Consider the following 12,815-nt stretch of genomic DNA (forward strand, 5'->3'; position numbering starts at 1 on the left):
TTCCAGGGAGGTTGGTTGGGTTTTTGCTGGGACTGGGGCTGTGGCTCTGGCTCAGCGAGGTTTCCTGCTGCAGAGCAAAAGCTGGGCGGGGGGTGTCAGCAGCCTCTCAGAGGTGTGATTTACTGGGGGGGGAAGGTGTTAAAGTTAGTCATCCTGCTCACTCGAAAGGTGATACACATCAGGAAAGCCCCGTGGATGGAAAGCGAGAGCGCGGCGCCCACGGACGCCACCTTCTCCGTAAGAAGAACCTGACTGAAGGGAGCCTCCTTGTCCCCAGCAAGTGCTTTCTATTTCGGCTCATCCAAAAATAGTAGGATTGGCCTGAGTCATGTGGACTTCACGGGTGAGCTGCTGCCCGCAGAGGCAGGGGAAACGCCTCCCCCCATCCACCCACTGCCCCGGTCGCTCATCACCGAGGAAGCCACAAGCGAAAGCAGTCAGAGCCCTGTCCCCGCTGTGACTTCTGCTGGCTGGGGCGAGAGTGACGCTGGGGGTTTCTGAGCATCTCCCCGACCTGTTTCCTGCCCCCATCCCCTCCACTTTCCATCAGAGCCCCCCCAGCCACGCGGGTTTCTGTGCCCACCAGTTTCCTCTGCGAGCGATGTGCTTGGGGGCTGTCGGAGAGGCGACAAACCACCACGCTTCCTTTGTGCCACAAGGCCGTTGTGGGAGGTGGCTCAAAAATTTGGGGACCTCACAGGGTGGGGGGCACAAGAGGAGAAGGGCAGGGCCCCCACGGAGATGCAGGGGATGGGGTGATGGAGGCCGTGAGCTGGCTCCCCACACTTTGGAGAGATAATGGAAAGAGGGGGTGCAGAGGTGACACTGAATGTGATGGGTGGCTGTCCCCTTTTGGGGCTGGAGCTGGTGGCCAACAGGGCCATCCAGCCCCGTGGGAGGGCAGACCTCAGCCGCATGGCTCTGTGTCCCTCCCTGTCCCTTGGGCCCACGCCTGTGTTTTTGCAAGCAGCAAGGTGGCCAGGCTGCTCCGGACTGACCCCACTCCCACGGCCGGAGGGGAGGCAGCAGGTCCCACCCAGGGCAGTGACAGTGCAGGGGTGAAGGACAGGGGTTGGCACTGTGCTACGATGTCCCCAGGGTGTGGGGCTGCTCCAGGGTGCACACTGAGCTGGTGGATGCTCAGCCAGGGTGGGTGACTTTGTGCAGACAGTGTCACCTGGGACAAGCAATGGGTGGCTGGGACATGAGGGGACAGATCCTGTGCCTTGGGAGGGGACAGGCACCATGGGACAGGAGGGGACAGACCGAGTGCTTTGGGAGGGGGCAGGGACCATGGGGCGGGAGGGGACAGAGCCGGTGCCCAGGAAGAGGATGGGGACCACGGGGCGGGAGGGGAAAGGCCAGATGCCTTGAGAGGGGACAGGGACCTGGGGCAGGAGCGGGCAGAGCTGGTGCCCAAGGAGGGGACATGGACCATGGCTCAGGAGGGGACAGACCAGATGCTTTTGGAGGTGACAAGGGCTATGGGGCAGGAAGGGACAGACCCCCTGCCTTGGGAGGAGACAAGGTCCATGAATCAAGAGGGGAAACACCAGATTCCTTGGGAGGGGACAGGGACCATGGGGCAGGAGGGGGCAGACCAGGTGCCCAGGGAGGGGACAGGGACCATGGGGCAGGAGGGGACGGGGCCCTGGGGCAGGCGGGGGCACGGCCGGTGCCTGGGAGGGGACAGGCTGCCCGTGCCGCGGCGGGAGGGGCCGGGCCGGTGGCGGTCCCCGGCGCCGGTGGCAGCCGCAGACGGGGCAGGCGCGCCCCCCGGTGCCCGCCGCCGCTCCGGCAGCCGCCGCGGAGCCCGGCTCAGCATCCCCGGCCGCCGGCAGCCCCGCTGCCTCCTTCCCCCCAATTCCTGCGGAAAATGAGAAGCTAAGAGAGGTTTAAAACCAGAGTAAGACCAGCAGAGCCTTCCTTGAACTCCTCCTCCTCTTCCAGGCCGGGGGGTGTTGCTCCCCCAGGGAGCCTCATGTCACCCCAAGGAAAGTCCAGGGACTCCCGGGGACCTGCCTGGAATCCTCCCACCGGGGATCCTCAAGACCAGCTCCAGGGACAGCCCAAACAGATGCCCCAGAAAAGCCTCCCAGTGTCCCCTCCCGCCATTAACTCTCCCACACCCCATCGATACATGGTCACGAGTGGGTGTTACTGGGCCTGGGGACAAGGGACAGTGGCTGCTACCATGCCTGGCAGTAGGCACCTTTATCCCCAGCTCTGTGGGGGCCATGACACCCCAAAAAACCTGTCCCTCCTGGCGGAGGGGGGGGAAGTTTGGGGTTGCTGCATTGAATGGCAGCCAATACTCTGGGGCAGGAGAGCCCGTGAAGCAGAGGGACCTGCGACCCTCAGCACCCTCTGCCCTGGGGAAGGCAGAGGTGAGACACCCCCGGCAATGGCCAGGCAGTCCTCAAGGCTGTCTCCTCCTACCGTGACCTGTCAGGCCTGAGCCTTATTCAGCCTAACCCACACTGGTTTGTTCCCCAGATCATATTTTATCATATATTCCACAGATGAAACCTTTCTCCCCTCGGCAGCTGGGTTTTCACGTTCAGTGCTTGCAACAACACCCGCTTTTATTGGAGTGGCACTGGCCACCTGCCAGCATCACCCCTTGTCACCCCTGTGCCGTTCTGTGCATCACCTGGCAAAACCCCCTATCACAAAGCTGAGAGGGGATGGTGCTCTACCAACCCTTTTTGGCTGCCCCAATATCTGCCTTCTTGCCAGGGCGAAACGCCCGGCACGTGTCCCCGTCCCTGGGGCGGCCGTGACTCAGCGGGAGGCGGGCGAGAGCATCTCACCTTGAGCGAGGCCAGCTGGGGGATAAGAGCGAGGCCACCCTTGCCTCCCTCTCCCGTCACCCGCTCACATGCTCGCCCGGGCTGTGCCCAAGGCAGGCGCCTTGCGGGGATGTCCCCCTGCCCGAGCCGGGGGCTGCCGCTGGGCTGGGGGGGCTGCCACCCCCATCCCGTCAACTCCTCGACCCTTCAACCAACTCCCCGGTGACTGGCGAGCCGGCTGGCTCAACCTCTACCGCTTCTGGCAGGAGGGTGGCTTGCACAATGTCCATCACATCATGGCTCGCAAGTTCCAGCAGTTTGGGCCCATTTACAGGTGAGGCAACATCTGGCCCCGGCATCCCCCCACCCTGCTCCCCAGCCCCAGCAGTCTTTCCGGTCCAGGATGCTGCTGCTGTTCCCAGTCCTGCTCTGGGAAAGATGGGGGGTAAATAGGTGGCTGAGCTGCCAGAGCAGCCTGGCTTGCTGTGCTCCAGCAGGCTTGATGCTGCGGTGAGGGGCGAGACCCGCTGATCCCTTGCGGATGTGGGATGTCGGGAGGAGGGGGCGGCAGGGCTGGAGAGGCGCTCTGCCCCCCTGTGATTTCCATGGGGTCTGAGGCTGACACCCCTAGGCAGAGGGGATGGGGAGGGGGTTCAGGTCCAGCACTCCCCAGCTATGCCTGCCTGAGCCCTGGGTGCCTGATCCTGGTGCTGAGCTGCTGCAACCCCTGGGATGGAACCTGCAGGCAGGATTTAAGGGGGTGCGAGGGGGAGGGTGGTTGATTTTGGGGGTGCTGGGGGAAGGTGCTTGATCTGGGAAGATGAGGGGCTGCAACGGAGGGCACTGGGGTGTGGGTTAGGGTACGAGGCTGACTCCTCTCTGTGCCTCGGCAGGGAGAAGCTGGGTGTCTATGAGAGTGTGAACATCATCAGCCCCCAGGACGCCGCCACCCTCTTCCAGGCGGAGGGGACACTGCCGGAGCGCTTCAGCGTGCCCCCCTGGGTGGCTTACCGCGACTACCGCAACAAGCCCTACGGCGTGCTCCTCAAGTGAGTCACAGGGCCGGGGGGGGTCCCTCCAAATGGGGCTCCCAGGTCCTATCGCAGTAGCCCCAGTGCATGGGGAGGTGAGAAGCTGGAGCGTCAGGAGACTGATGCGGACATTGGCTGGCCCCGTGCTGTGATGGGTCGCATCCTTGGGGGTGGTGGATGGGGGGGACACCTCTGACCGCACCCCCCCCATTTTGGTGTCCCGCAGGACGGGGGAGGCCTGGCGCTCGGACCGCCTGATGCTGAACAAGGAGGTGCTGTCGCCGCAGGTGGTGGAGGGTTTCGTGCCTCTGCTGAGCGAGGTGGGAGAGGACTTCGTCCGGCGGGCACGAGCCCAGGTGGGGAAGAGCGGCCGGGAGCACTGGACAGCCGACTTCACCCACGAGCTCTTCCGCTTTGCCCTGGAGTGTGAGTGTTGGGGGCATGAGTCTCTGCAAGACGTGTTCCCCTCCCCTGAAACACCCCCCCCAAGGTGGGCAAAGTGCTGCATTTCTCCCAGCTTCATTCTCAGAGATGGGCAAACAAGCTTCTCTCTCAAAGCTGTAGGGTCTTAGAGGGATGTCCTCTCTCCAGAGAAGTAGAGAACAACTCAACACTGTTGATAAAACACTGTTTTATCATCTATTGGCCATCAGCAGGTAGCCAATCCTATCCCAGTAACGGATGCCTTTATGGCCAGATGATGCTCAGAGTCAGCAGGAGGCCAAGCCAGGTCCCTGTAGCCATGGAAAGGCTGGCCATAGGAGGGTGGAGGGGATGGGGGCAGGATCCTTCTTGGCTGGGTCCCCTCATGGGAGCTGTGCTTGCAGCTGTGTGCCATGTGCTGTATGGGGAGCGGCTGGGGCTGCTGGAGGACTTCGTGGACCCCGAGGCGCAGCGCTTCATCGATGCCGTGACCCTGATGTTCCACACCACCTCGCCCATGCTTTACCTGCCGCCTGCCCTGCTCCGCCACCTCAACGTCAAGACGTGGCGGGACCACGTCCAGGCTTGGGATGCCATCTTTTGCCAGGGTGAGTACTCCTCCTACCCACACCTCCCTGTGTCACCCAAGGAACCTTTGAGGACTTGGCTCATCTCACCAGCATGGAGACCTTCTTCTGGGTCCAGCCACCCAGCACAGGGCCACCAAGGCTGGGAGGGCTTTCCACATCTAGAGCTTGTGGGACGGAGCAGTTGGAAACCATCCAGGAGCGATGAAAGGCAGATGACAGGCGTCACATTGAGGGGAGCAGCGCTCCCAGAAGGGCTTGTGGCCTCAGAGAGCTTTTGGCATGTGGGACACCCCTCCTGCAGGATGTGCCTGCGTGGGGCACCTTCACCCCCCACCCTCTGTGCCCACCCAGCCACTGCTGGGTCCTGCAGCAGGGACTGCGGTCCCAAGCCAACACAGGGGCAGCTCTCATGGAAAAGCCACTGGCATGGGGAAGTGATGTCCTAAGGTGCCACACCTGGTGCCTTCCTCCTCCACCATAGCCCTGGGGGAGGAAAGCCATACCCTGGCTCCATGTCTCCTCAGCGGACAAATGCATACAAAATGTCTACCGGGACCTGCGGCTGCACCGCAAGAGCACCAAGGAGTACATGGGCATCCTCTGCAGCCTCATCATGCAGGACAAGCTGCCCTTGGATGACATCAAGGCTAGCGTCACCGAGATGATGGCGGGCGGGGTGGACACGGTAAGGAGCGGGAAGGGTTCTCGGGCAGGGAGAAGGTCCTGAACGGTGTTGAGCCTTGCTCCTCTGCCCTGCTCCAGACCTCCATGACGCTGCAGTGGGCCATGTTCGAGCTGGCACGGTCCCCGGGGGTCCAGGAGCAGCTGCGGGCAGAGGTCCTGGCCGCCAAGCGGGAGGCAGCGGGGGACAGAGTGAAGATGCTGAAAACCATCCGGCTGCTCAAAGCTGCCATCAAGGAGACACTCAGGTGAGGTCTGCTGAAAAACACCCCCAGCCCCTTCTTTCCCCAAATTACTGGCACTGCTGGGACATTGTGCATCAAAGTGGGACATGGGTGGGCCAGGCTGTCCCCAAAATCAAGTGTGTGGGACCTGTCCCCCCTAGGCTGCACCCCGTGGCTGTGACCCTGCAGAGGTACACCATGCAAGAGGTCATCCTCCAGGACTACCGCATCCCCCCCAAGGTGAGCACAGCCACAGTGTCCCTCATCACCCCGACCCGCTTCACACGAGGCTCTGGGTGGAGGTGGGACCTGGAGCATGGGTAGGTGCCACGGGGGGAGCAGCCGTGGGGCTGGATGCCATCCCTGCACCCCCTTCCTGCACCTTGAGCACCAGTGAAGCCGTGTGGGGAGCCCAGACCCACGGGGCTGATCCTTCCCCACAGACGCTGGTGCAGGTTGGTCTCTACGCCATGGGCCGGGATCCTGAGGTCTTCCCCAAGCCGGAGCAGTTCAGCCCCCAGCGCTGGCTGGCAGCCGGCCCCAAGCACTTCAAGGGGCTGGGGTTTGGTTTTGGACCCCGCCAGTGCCTGGGGCGCCGGATTGCTGAGCTGGAGATGCAGCTCTTCCTCATGCAGGTGAGCATCCCGCTGATGCGGACACTGGGGACTTGGTGCTGGAAGGGACTGGGGAGGTGGTGTGTGGGTGTTGGTACTGCCAGTGTTTTCCGTCTGCTCTTTTCTCTTCCATCCCAGATCCTGGAGAACTTCAAGATCGAAACCATGAGAGCTGTGGAAGTTGGGACCAAGTTCGATCTCATCCTGATCCCAGACAAACCCATCTACTTGACCTTACGGCCACTCGAGTCCCGGGAATGAGGAGTCCGATTCTGGGTGATACCCAGCTGGTCCCAGTTTGGGGGACATCCCTGACAGCCCAGAAGGCGCTTTGGGCTCCTTACAGCCAGATTCTGGCCCAGGGATGTGATTTGGGGGACGGCTGGGACGCTTTCATGGCCACAGCCTTGGCTTGCCGCATCCCTGCCTTCGCTCCAGCCCGCTCAAGGCTGCGCTTACGCCATGGGGGAGATAAACCGGAGCAACCCCAGCCCTGCTGCTGCCCCTGTAACCCCCAAGGGTGGGTGGGTGCTGCTGCACCCCTCCGGCTGCTCAGGGGACTCCAGGGACCACGCTGGAGACCGCAGCCACACTCCTTTGACACCCTCTAATGTTTTGCTTCGCCTCTGATTTACTCTGTCATTTCATAATGTGAAAAAACACCGGCTCCTTTTTGCCCACATTAGGTTTCTCCATCTCTCTCGCCAGGCACAGGCTAGGGCAGGGGGGCCAGGGGCTGGGGCCTTCTCAGGAGGTCCATGGAAATCGCCGGCAGGTTCTGGTGGGAATGGAAAAAAGGTCTCAGGGAGATGTAAATCCATCCTCCCGCTCTCTGGTATGGATGAGAGGACTGCAGTAAGGGAGTCTGGCCAGGGTGGGGGGCTATCCTGGGATGCTGGTGGGGGAGTGGTGGTGGTGGTGTTCTGTGGCTGTAGAGATCACTCTCTGCCCTCCTTTTTGCCCAGGGTCCTGCAAGGAAACTGAGGCAAATCCCCCCTGATGTAGGTATGGGCAAAGGAGATCCCCTGCTATCCCCCCCCCTGCAGCTGCCTGGGTTCAGCAGGGTGGCTCTGAGCCCCCCTCCTTCCCCCTGGCAGCAAACACTGGCTGCCAATCCCCATGCGGGGTGGCCCTGGTACCCCCCCGGGGTACTCACCGAGGTGGGCGCATGGGAAAAGCCGTGCTCCCGCTCCAGCAGACGAGTGCCAAGCTCCTGCTTCTCCCGTCCCCACCTCCTCGCTGCCTCTTCCAGCTGGGACAGACCCAAACCAGGCTGGCTTTCTCCAGGGTGTGGGGGCCAGAGGTGCCCCCCACCCTGGCCTGACACCCCAAGCCCCCTACCATCAGGTGGGGTGCAGGTGGGCGATACCCACCTGCTTCTCCAGCGCCCGCCCGCGGGCTTGTGCCTCCTCCAGCCTGGCCAGCAGAGACAGCTTCTCTGCACCCCCAAAAACACCCTGTGGACCACAAGATGAGCAGGAGTGGGGAAAGGCAATGCCAGGTTACCCCTGCTTCCCACCCCCTGCTCATGGGGGGACCAATCCATGGGGGTGGCTATCACCCCACAGAGACGCCACCTAGGCCAACGTGCCCAGTTATCCCCGGGCATTGCTTTCTGGGGTGCCATGGCTCTGCCCCCCATCCCAGCCCTGTGCCCCCCTCCCTGGTCTCACCGGCAAGTCTGGGGGCCGTGGGGCGATGGGGGGCAAGGGGTGGGAGAGCTTCGCCAGCTCCTCCTGCAACCTGCGGTTCTCGGCCAGCAGCGTGGTGTACACCTCCCTGGAGAGGGCTTCACCTGTGGGATGGGGTGGGGGAGGCACTGGGATGTGTCCCACACCTCCCACCCATGCAGAGACGGGGACTAGGAGCCAGCCCTTGCCTCCCCCACACCCGGCAATGGGTACTGGAGGGCTCAGGACCAACACGGTACAAACCAGCAGAAGGGGGTGGCCAGCGAAGCCCAGCGCGAAGCCCAGCAGGAAGCCCAGCAGGAAGCCCAGCAGCTGCATATGAGTGCATCCACCCCACGAGGGTCCCCCTCCCCACTTGCACCCACCCGCTGCCTTCTCAGTGCTCCTGCCCGTCCTGGTGAGCTTCTCCTGCAGCACCTGCTCCATCGCCTTGATTACCTGTGGGAGAGAGCAGAGCCATCCTGGTGTCACCAGCTCAATGCAAGTCTGTGGTGATGACCACGTCTCCGCAGCCACCATGGTCCTGGGAGGTAGTGCTCATGGAGGGCTTGGATGGGCCAGAGGGTCCCATCTGCTCCACAGAGTGTCGTGCCCCCCAGTCTGATCTTCTCACCCCAGCCTTTTGTCCCCAAACTCACCTTCTCCTGCTGCTGCACCATCTCCTCCAAGACCTTCATCTTGGCCACCTTCTCCTGGCACCGCCTCAGTGCAGTTTGCTGCTGCCGGTGGGCTCGCTGGAGCAGCAGCAGGTCCTTCTCCTGGTCGTTTTTCTGGGGGGGAGAAAGAGGATAACCCCCCAGGGACCTCTGTGCTGAGCCTCAAGCCTTGGGGCATCACTTGTAGGGCAGGGTGGGGCTCCTGGGGCTCTCAGGCACTTGCTTGGCTATGGGGATGCTGTGATGCTCTCCCTGATGCCCCTTTGCCCCTCCATCCCCACTCTGTCCCCTGGGCAGCCCCTGCCTGCTCTTGCCAGCGTCCATACCCGGATCAGCTCATTCTGCAGCTGCTGAACACGGTCCTTCAGCCTCCTCATCTCCGCCGTGCTGGCCACCAGTTTGTGCTTGAGGGTGGCTGCAACAGCCCAGGCCACATCCTTATTGCCCATCCAGGGGACGGCACAGTCCCCCTGCTGCGCCAGGGGAAGGGGTTCCCCAGTTTCCACCTCCCCCTTCCCCATCACACACCGAGCCGGTCCAGCAGCTCCTCCCGGGTCATGACGTCCAGGTCCATGTCATCGAGCAGAGCATGGCCCAGCTCCTCCTGCGAGGCCAGGCTGCGCCGCAGGTGCCCATTTTCCACCTCTAGGCTGGTGACATGCTGGCGCAGGGACAGGAGGTCCCCTGCCATCCGCTTCAGTGCCAGGCGGTAGCTACTCACCTCCTGCCAGCCAAGAGCAGAGCTGCTGGCATCCCGCTGCCAGACAGGGCTTTCCCTGGCACGAAGAGCTCAGCTGAGGGTATTTGTCTTGAGGGCCAAACCCACCATGGGGGAGCTAAAAAACTTTTGATTTTTCCCCTCCTCTTGCAACCATCCATCCATCCAGCCAGCCAGCCTTCTTTTCCCCATCCATCCACTGTTCTCTTTCCCATCCATCCATCCATCCATCCATCCATCCATCCATCCATCCATCCATCCTTGTCTTCTCCATCCATCCTTCTCCAACCATGCACACTTCTCTTCTCCAACCACCCATCCATCCTTCTCTCCTGTCCCTCCAAACCTTCTCCTCTCCATCCACCTAACAGACATCCTCCATCCTCATTTCCCCATCTTTTCCTACCACACTCTTGGGGGAAAAACAACTCTCCCAAGGACGTGGGGTGGAGCAATGTTGGAGCTGTGGGTCAACCTCAAACTCTGAACCTTAGGGGGCCTTGTAAGTCTTTAAAAGAAAGAGATGGTGAAGAGTAGCAGAAGGATGGATGTTTTACACAGCTGAGCCTGGGGGATTTTGGCACCAGTGTGGCTGGGGAACTGCTTGCCAGGTGATTTGGGGGGGAAATAATTCCCGAGGGTTTGCATCTTCTCAGGCTGACCCTCCTGAATCCCTCCATGCTGGGCTGCAGAAAGGATCCCGGCAGCAGGGACCTTGGCCGGAGGGAGCTGCATGCCTCCAGCTCCCCTGGCCCTCCGCTCCCAGCCTTGGGGCTGGCCTTGGCCAGCAGCCCGCGGGGGGGCTGGGGTGCAGGAAGGGGGTGCAGCAACACCATGCAGCCTTGGGGAAGGGGGCGGGAAAGGGGGGGCAGGTGCAGCCAGAGGCTTGGCTCCCTCCTCCCCATCTGCCCAAGAGCTGTTTCATCCAAAACTCAGTTCATGCCCAAGATAAAGCCTCTCCAGGCAAACTCAAAGGCTGCCCCTCACCCTAGACCTTCACTCACCAGCATTGTAGAGCCGACAGCAGCCTGGCTTCGGTCCCCACGGGAGCCAGAACCTGCCTTGGGGACACTGCTGTCCCCCACCAGTGCCCCCACTGCCCCTCACTCCTCCTGTCTCCCTGGCACTCACCGACTCCTGGTGGTCCCCGATGATATCCTGGGCCCTGTGGAGCAGAGAGTGGGAGGACGCCCTTGGCCAGCTGTTGCCACCGGGGTGAAACACCAGCAAAGCCTTGGCCAAGGAACACTCTGTAGGAGACAGGAGCCTGTTTGGGGTGCTGGGGTTGGGGCAAGGCAAGTGCTGGTGGGGATGAGGGTGCAGGAAATGTGGGAGCCTGGAGGAGAGGAGGAGGAAGATCATCAGTGATGGGGCAGGAGGAGAAGCTGATGAGGAAATCATGGGGAGAATGGAGGAAGGAGGAAACGAGACTAAGGAAGATGAGAAGGAGCCAAGAAGGGGCTGCAAAACTGGCATGGCCTCTGTACCTCCGCTCCTCCAGCAGTGCTCCCGTCCCATGCGGGAGCAGCTTCTTTCCAGGCAGGATGCTGGCCACGGCGTCAGCCGTCGGGAGAGACACATCATCGTGGTGGAGCTGGCAGGAGACATCGGAGTGGAGGGTGAGGATGAGGAGCAGGAAGGGGAAAGCCCTCCAAGAGGAGCAGCAAGCTCCTTTAGCCCCTTCCCCACAGCTGGAAGAAGGTCTCCTGGCTTTAAGCTGGAACAAAACACCTTTTCCACCATCGCTTTGGGGTCAGCATCCAGCCCTACCCCAAAAAACTCTAGCATTTCTGGCCACGATGCCTCAAGCATCCCCCTTTGGGGCTTGGATGCAACACGTTGTGGACACAAGGCTGGAAGACCCCTGAGGTTGGGGACACTTAGAAATGCCTGGCTTTGAGCATCATCTCATGGCTGGACCACTGAGCTATGCACCCTGGGGAGGAAATCTGCCTATGACTGAAGGCAAGCCCAGCTGGGTGCTGTTCCTATAACAGGGACCTCTGGGTCCTCATCTCCTGCTGGTGACACCAGCGACAGGGTGATGTCTCCATCCCCACCCACCACCCCCAGCACTCACAGTGGAGGAGAAGGGTCTGTAGTACAGCTTCATCCCCACTCCTGGGGTGCCCTGGTCCCCCCAGCACCCCGCTCCCGGCAGCCAGCCCTGCCCTCTGGTGGGTTGCCAGGCTCTGCCTGCCCCAAACAAACTTCCCAGTGGCTCTGCCACCCCTGGGCAGACACCCCGTCCCCATACTGCCACCCAAGCTGCCGGCCGGTGGACTTACAGTGATGCTGGGGGGTTGTAGCATGAGGAAAAGCTGTTTATTCCAGACCCTTTCTGTTGGCAAAGGGATTTAGGCAGCGCAGGGGCTCCCTGAAGCCTGGCACACTGGTGGCTGTTGCTACAACACAACCCTCCTCTTAGCAACTCCTCCCTGCAGCAGCTCAGCGCCTAAAATCCCTTGTTTGCACCCAGATGGGTGCATTCCAGGTTCAGGTAGGTGCAGGCAGCTGGCTCTGCTGCTCCTTGCCCCAGCCACCCACATCCCTTTCCCTTTAGCATCCCTTGCACCATCGCACTCCCATTGTCACTTCCAAAGCCTGCCTGCACCACTGCCTGCCTGCAAGCTTCCCTTGGAGGCTCCAGCCCCTTGCTGCCCCCAGCCCTCCCTCCTCATCCCCAGCCCGGTTTTGGCTGCCGTCGCCTTATCTCCAGCTCCCAGCAGCGCAGACCCAAGGAGGTGACTCGGTGGCAGCCACCGCCGGGTCCCAGCATGGCTGGGTGGCTCTGGCAGTGACAGCACCTCATTTCCATGCCTTGGATGCAGGCATGGAAATGCTCTCCCCTCCCAGCACGCTCCTCTGATGTTTCAAACGCTCAATTAACTTCTGAGGACCCACGTCTTGGAGATGGTGGGAGGCATCGGGCTTCAGCTCTGCCTTGGAGTTTGGCCTCATCCCGAGCAGAGAATAATTCGCTGATCAAACCCCACTTTCATCCCCAGATTGCATTTCTAGCATTTTAAGGCAAGGGGTGCTCTGCCTCAACCAGTCACCCAGTCCCATCCCCCTTTCAGGGTACCACAGAGGCTCTTGTGCCTCCTACCCGCTGCGGCATCCCACATCCACCTCTCCTTTGGTGTTTGTTAAGAAACAAAGAGGCTGGTGTAAGTCGATGGAGCCCCTCTCTACCTCGTCCCATGCCATCAATTTTTCATCAAAGAGACGGTGGGAAGCGTGCAATTATCTGCTCCATCAATAATGCACGCTACTGCGCTTGGCTCGCCCAGGCTGGGCAGCTGCTTTCCCTGCCTGCGCTGGAAGGTGCTGAGTTCAGCCATGGCTTGTCTAGGCTCAAACAACACCTGTGGAGAGGCTGGAAAACCATCCCC

At 61.5% G+C, this 12,815-nt stretch overlaps 2 protein-coding genes across 2 annotated transcripts in view; one reads left to right on the top strand and one right to left on the bottom strand.

Moving 5' to 3' along the window:
* Positions 1-2,881: 2,881 nt before the first annotated feature.
* On the top strand, positions 2,882-6,616 carry CYP11A1 (cytochrome P450 family 11 subfamily A member 1). The gene is made up of 9 exons (XM_086471663.1): positions 2,882-3,126; positions 3,686-3,841; positions 4,050-4,249; positions 4,651-4,854; positions 5,361-5,521; positions 5,599-5,765; positions 5,903-5,981; positions 6,185-6,376; positions 6,494-6,616. The coding sequence occupies exons 1-9, from the start codon at positions 2,882-2,884 to the stop codon at positions 6,614-6,616; spliced, it is 1,527 nt and encodes a 508-aa protein (XP_086327789.1).
* A 454-nt stretch (positions 6,617-7,070) lies between these two features.
* Positions 7,071-12,815, bottom strand: part of CCDC33 (coiled-coil domain containing 33) — a 43,253-nt gene continuing 37,508 nt past the window's right edge. Inside the window, exons 15-26 of the mRNA XM_086471329.1 lie at positions 10,908-11,069; positions 10,425-10,585; positions 10,083-10,261; positions 9,302-9,426; positions 9,209-9,249; positions 9,029-9,117; positions 8,685-8,816; positions 8,412-8,484; positions 8,029-8,150; positions 7,729-7,812; positions 7,512-7,607; positions 7,071-7,133 (exon numbers count right to left, since the gene is read on the bottom strand). Of these exons, the coding sequence (XP_086327455.1) occupies positions 7,071-7,133; positions 7,512-7,607; positions 7,729-7,812; positions 8,029-8,150; positions 8,412-8,484; positions 8,685-8,816; positions 9,029-9,117; positions 9,209-9,249; positions 9,302-9,426; positions 10,083-10,261; positions 10,425-10,585; positions 10,908-11,069 (1,327 nt within the window). The remainder of the gene's footprint in view (positions 7,134-7,511; positions 7,608-7,728; positions 7,813-8,028; positions 8,151-8,411; positions 8,485-8,684; positions 8,817-9,028; positions 9,118-9,208; positions 9,250-9,301; positions 9,427-10,082; positions 10,262-10,424; positions 10,586-10,907; positions 11,070-12,815) is intronic.

This window comes from Leptosomus discolor, chromosome 11 (assembly GCF_034619465.1).
Source record: "Leptosomus discolor isolate bLepDis1 chromosome 11, bLepDis1.hap2, whole genome shotgun sequence".
NCBI classification, from domain to species: Eukaryota; Metazoa; Chordata; class Aves; order Leptosomiformes; family Leptosomidae; genus Leptosomus; species Leptosomus discolor.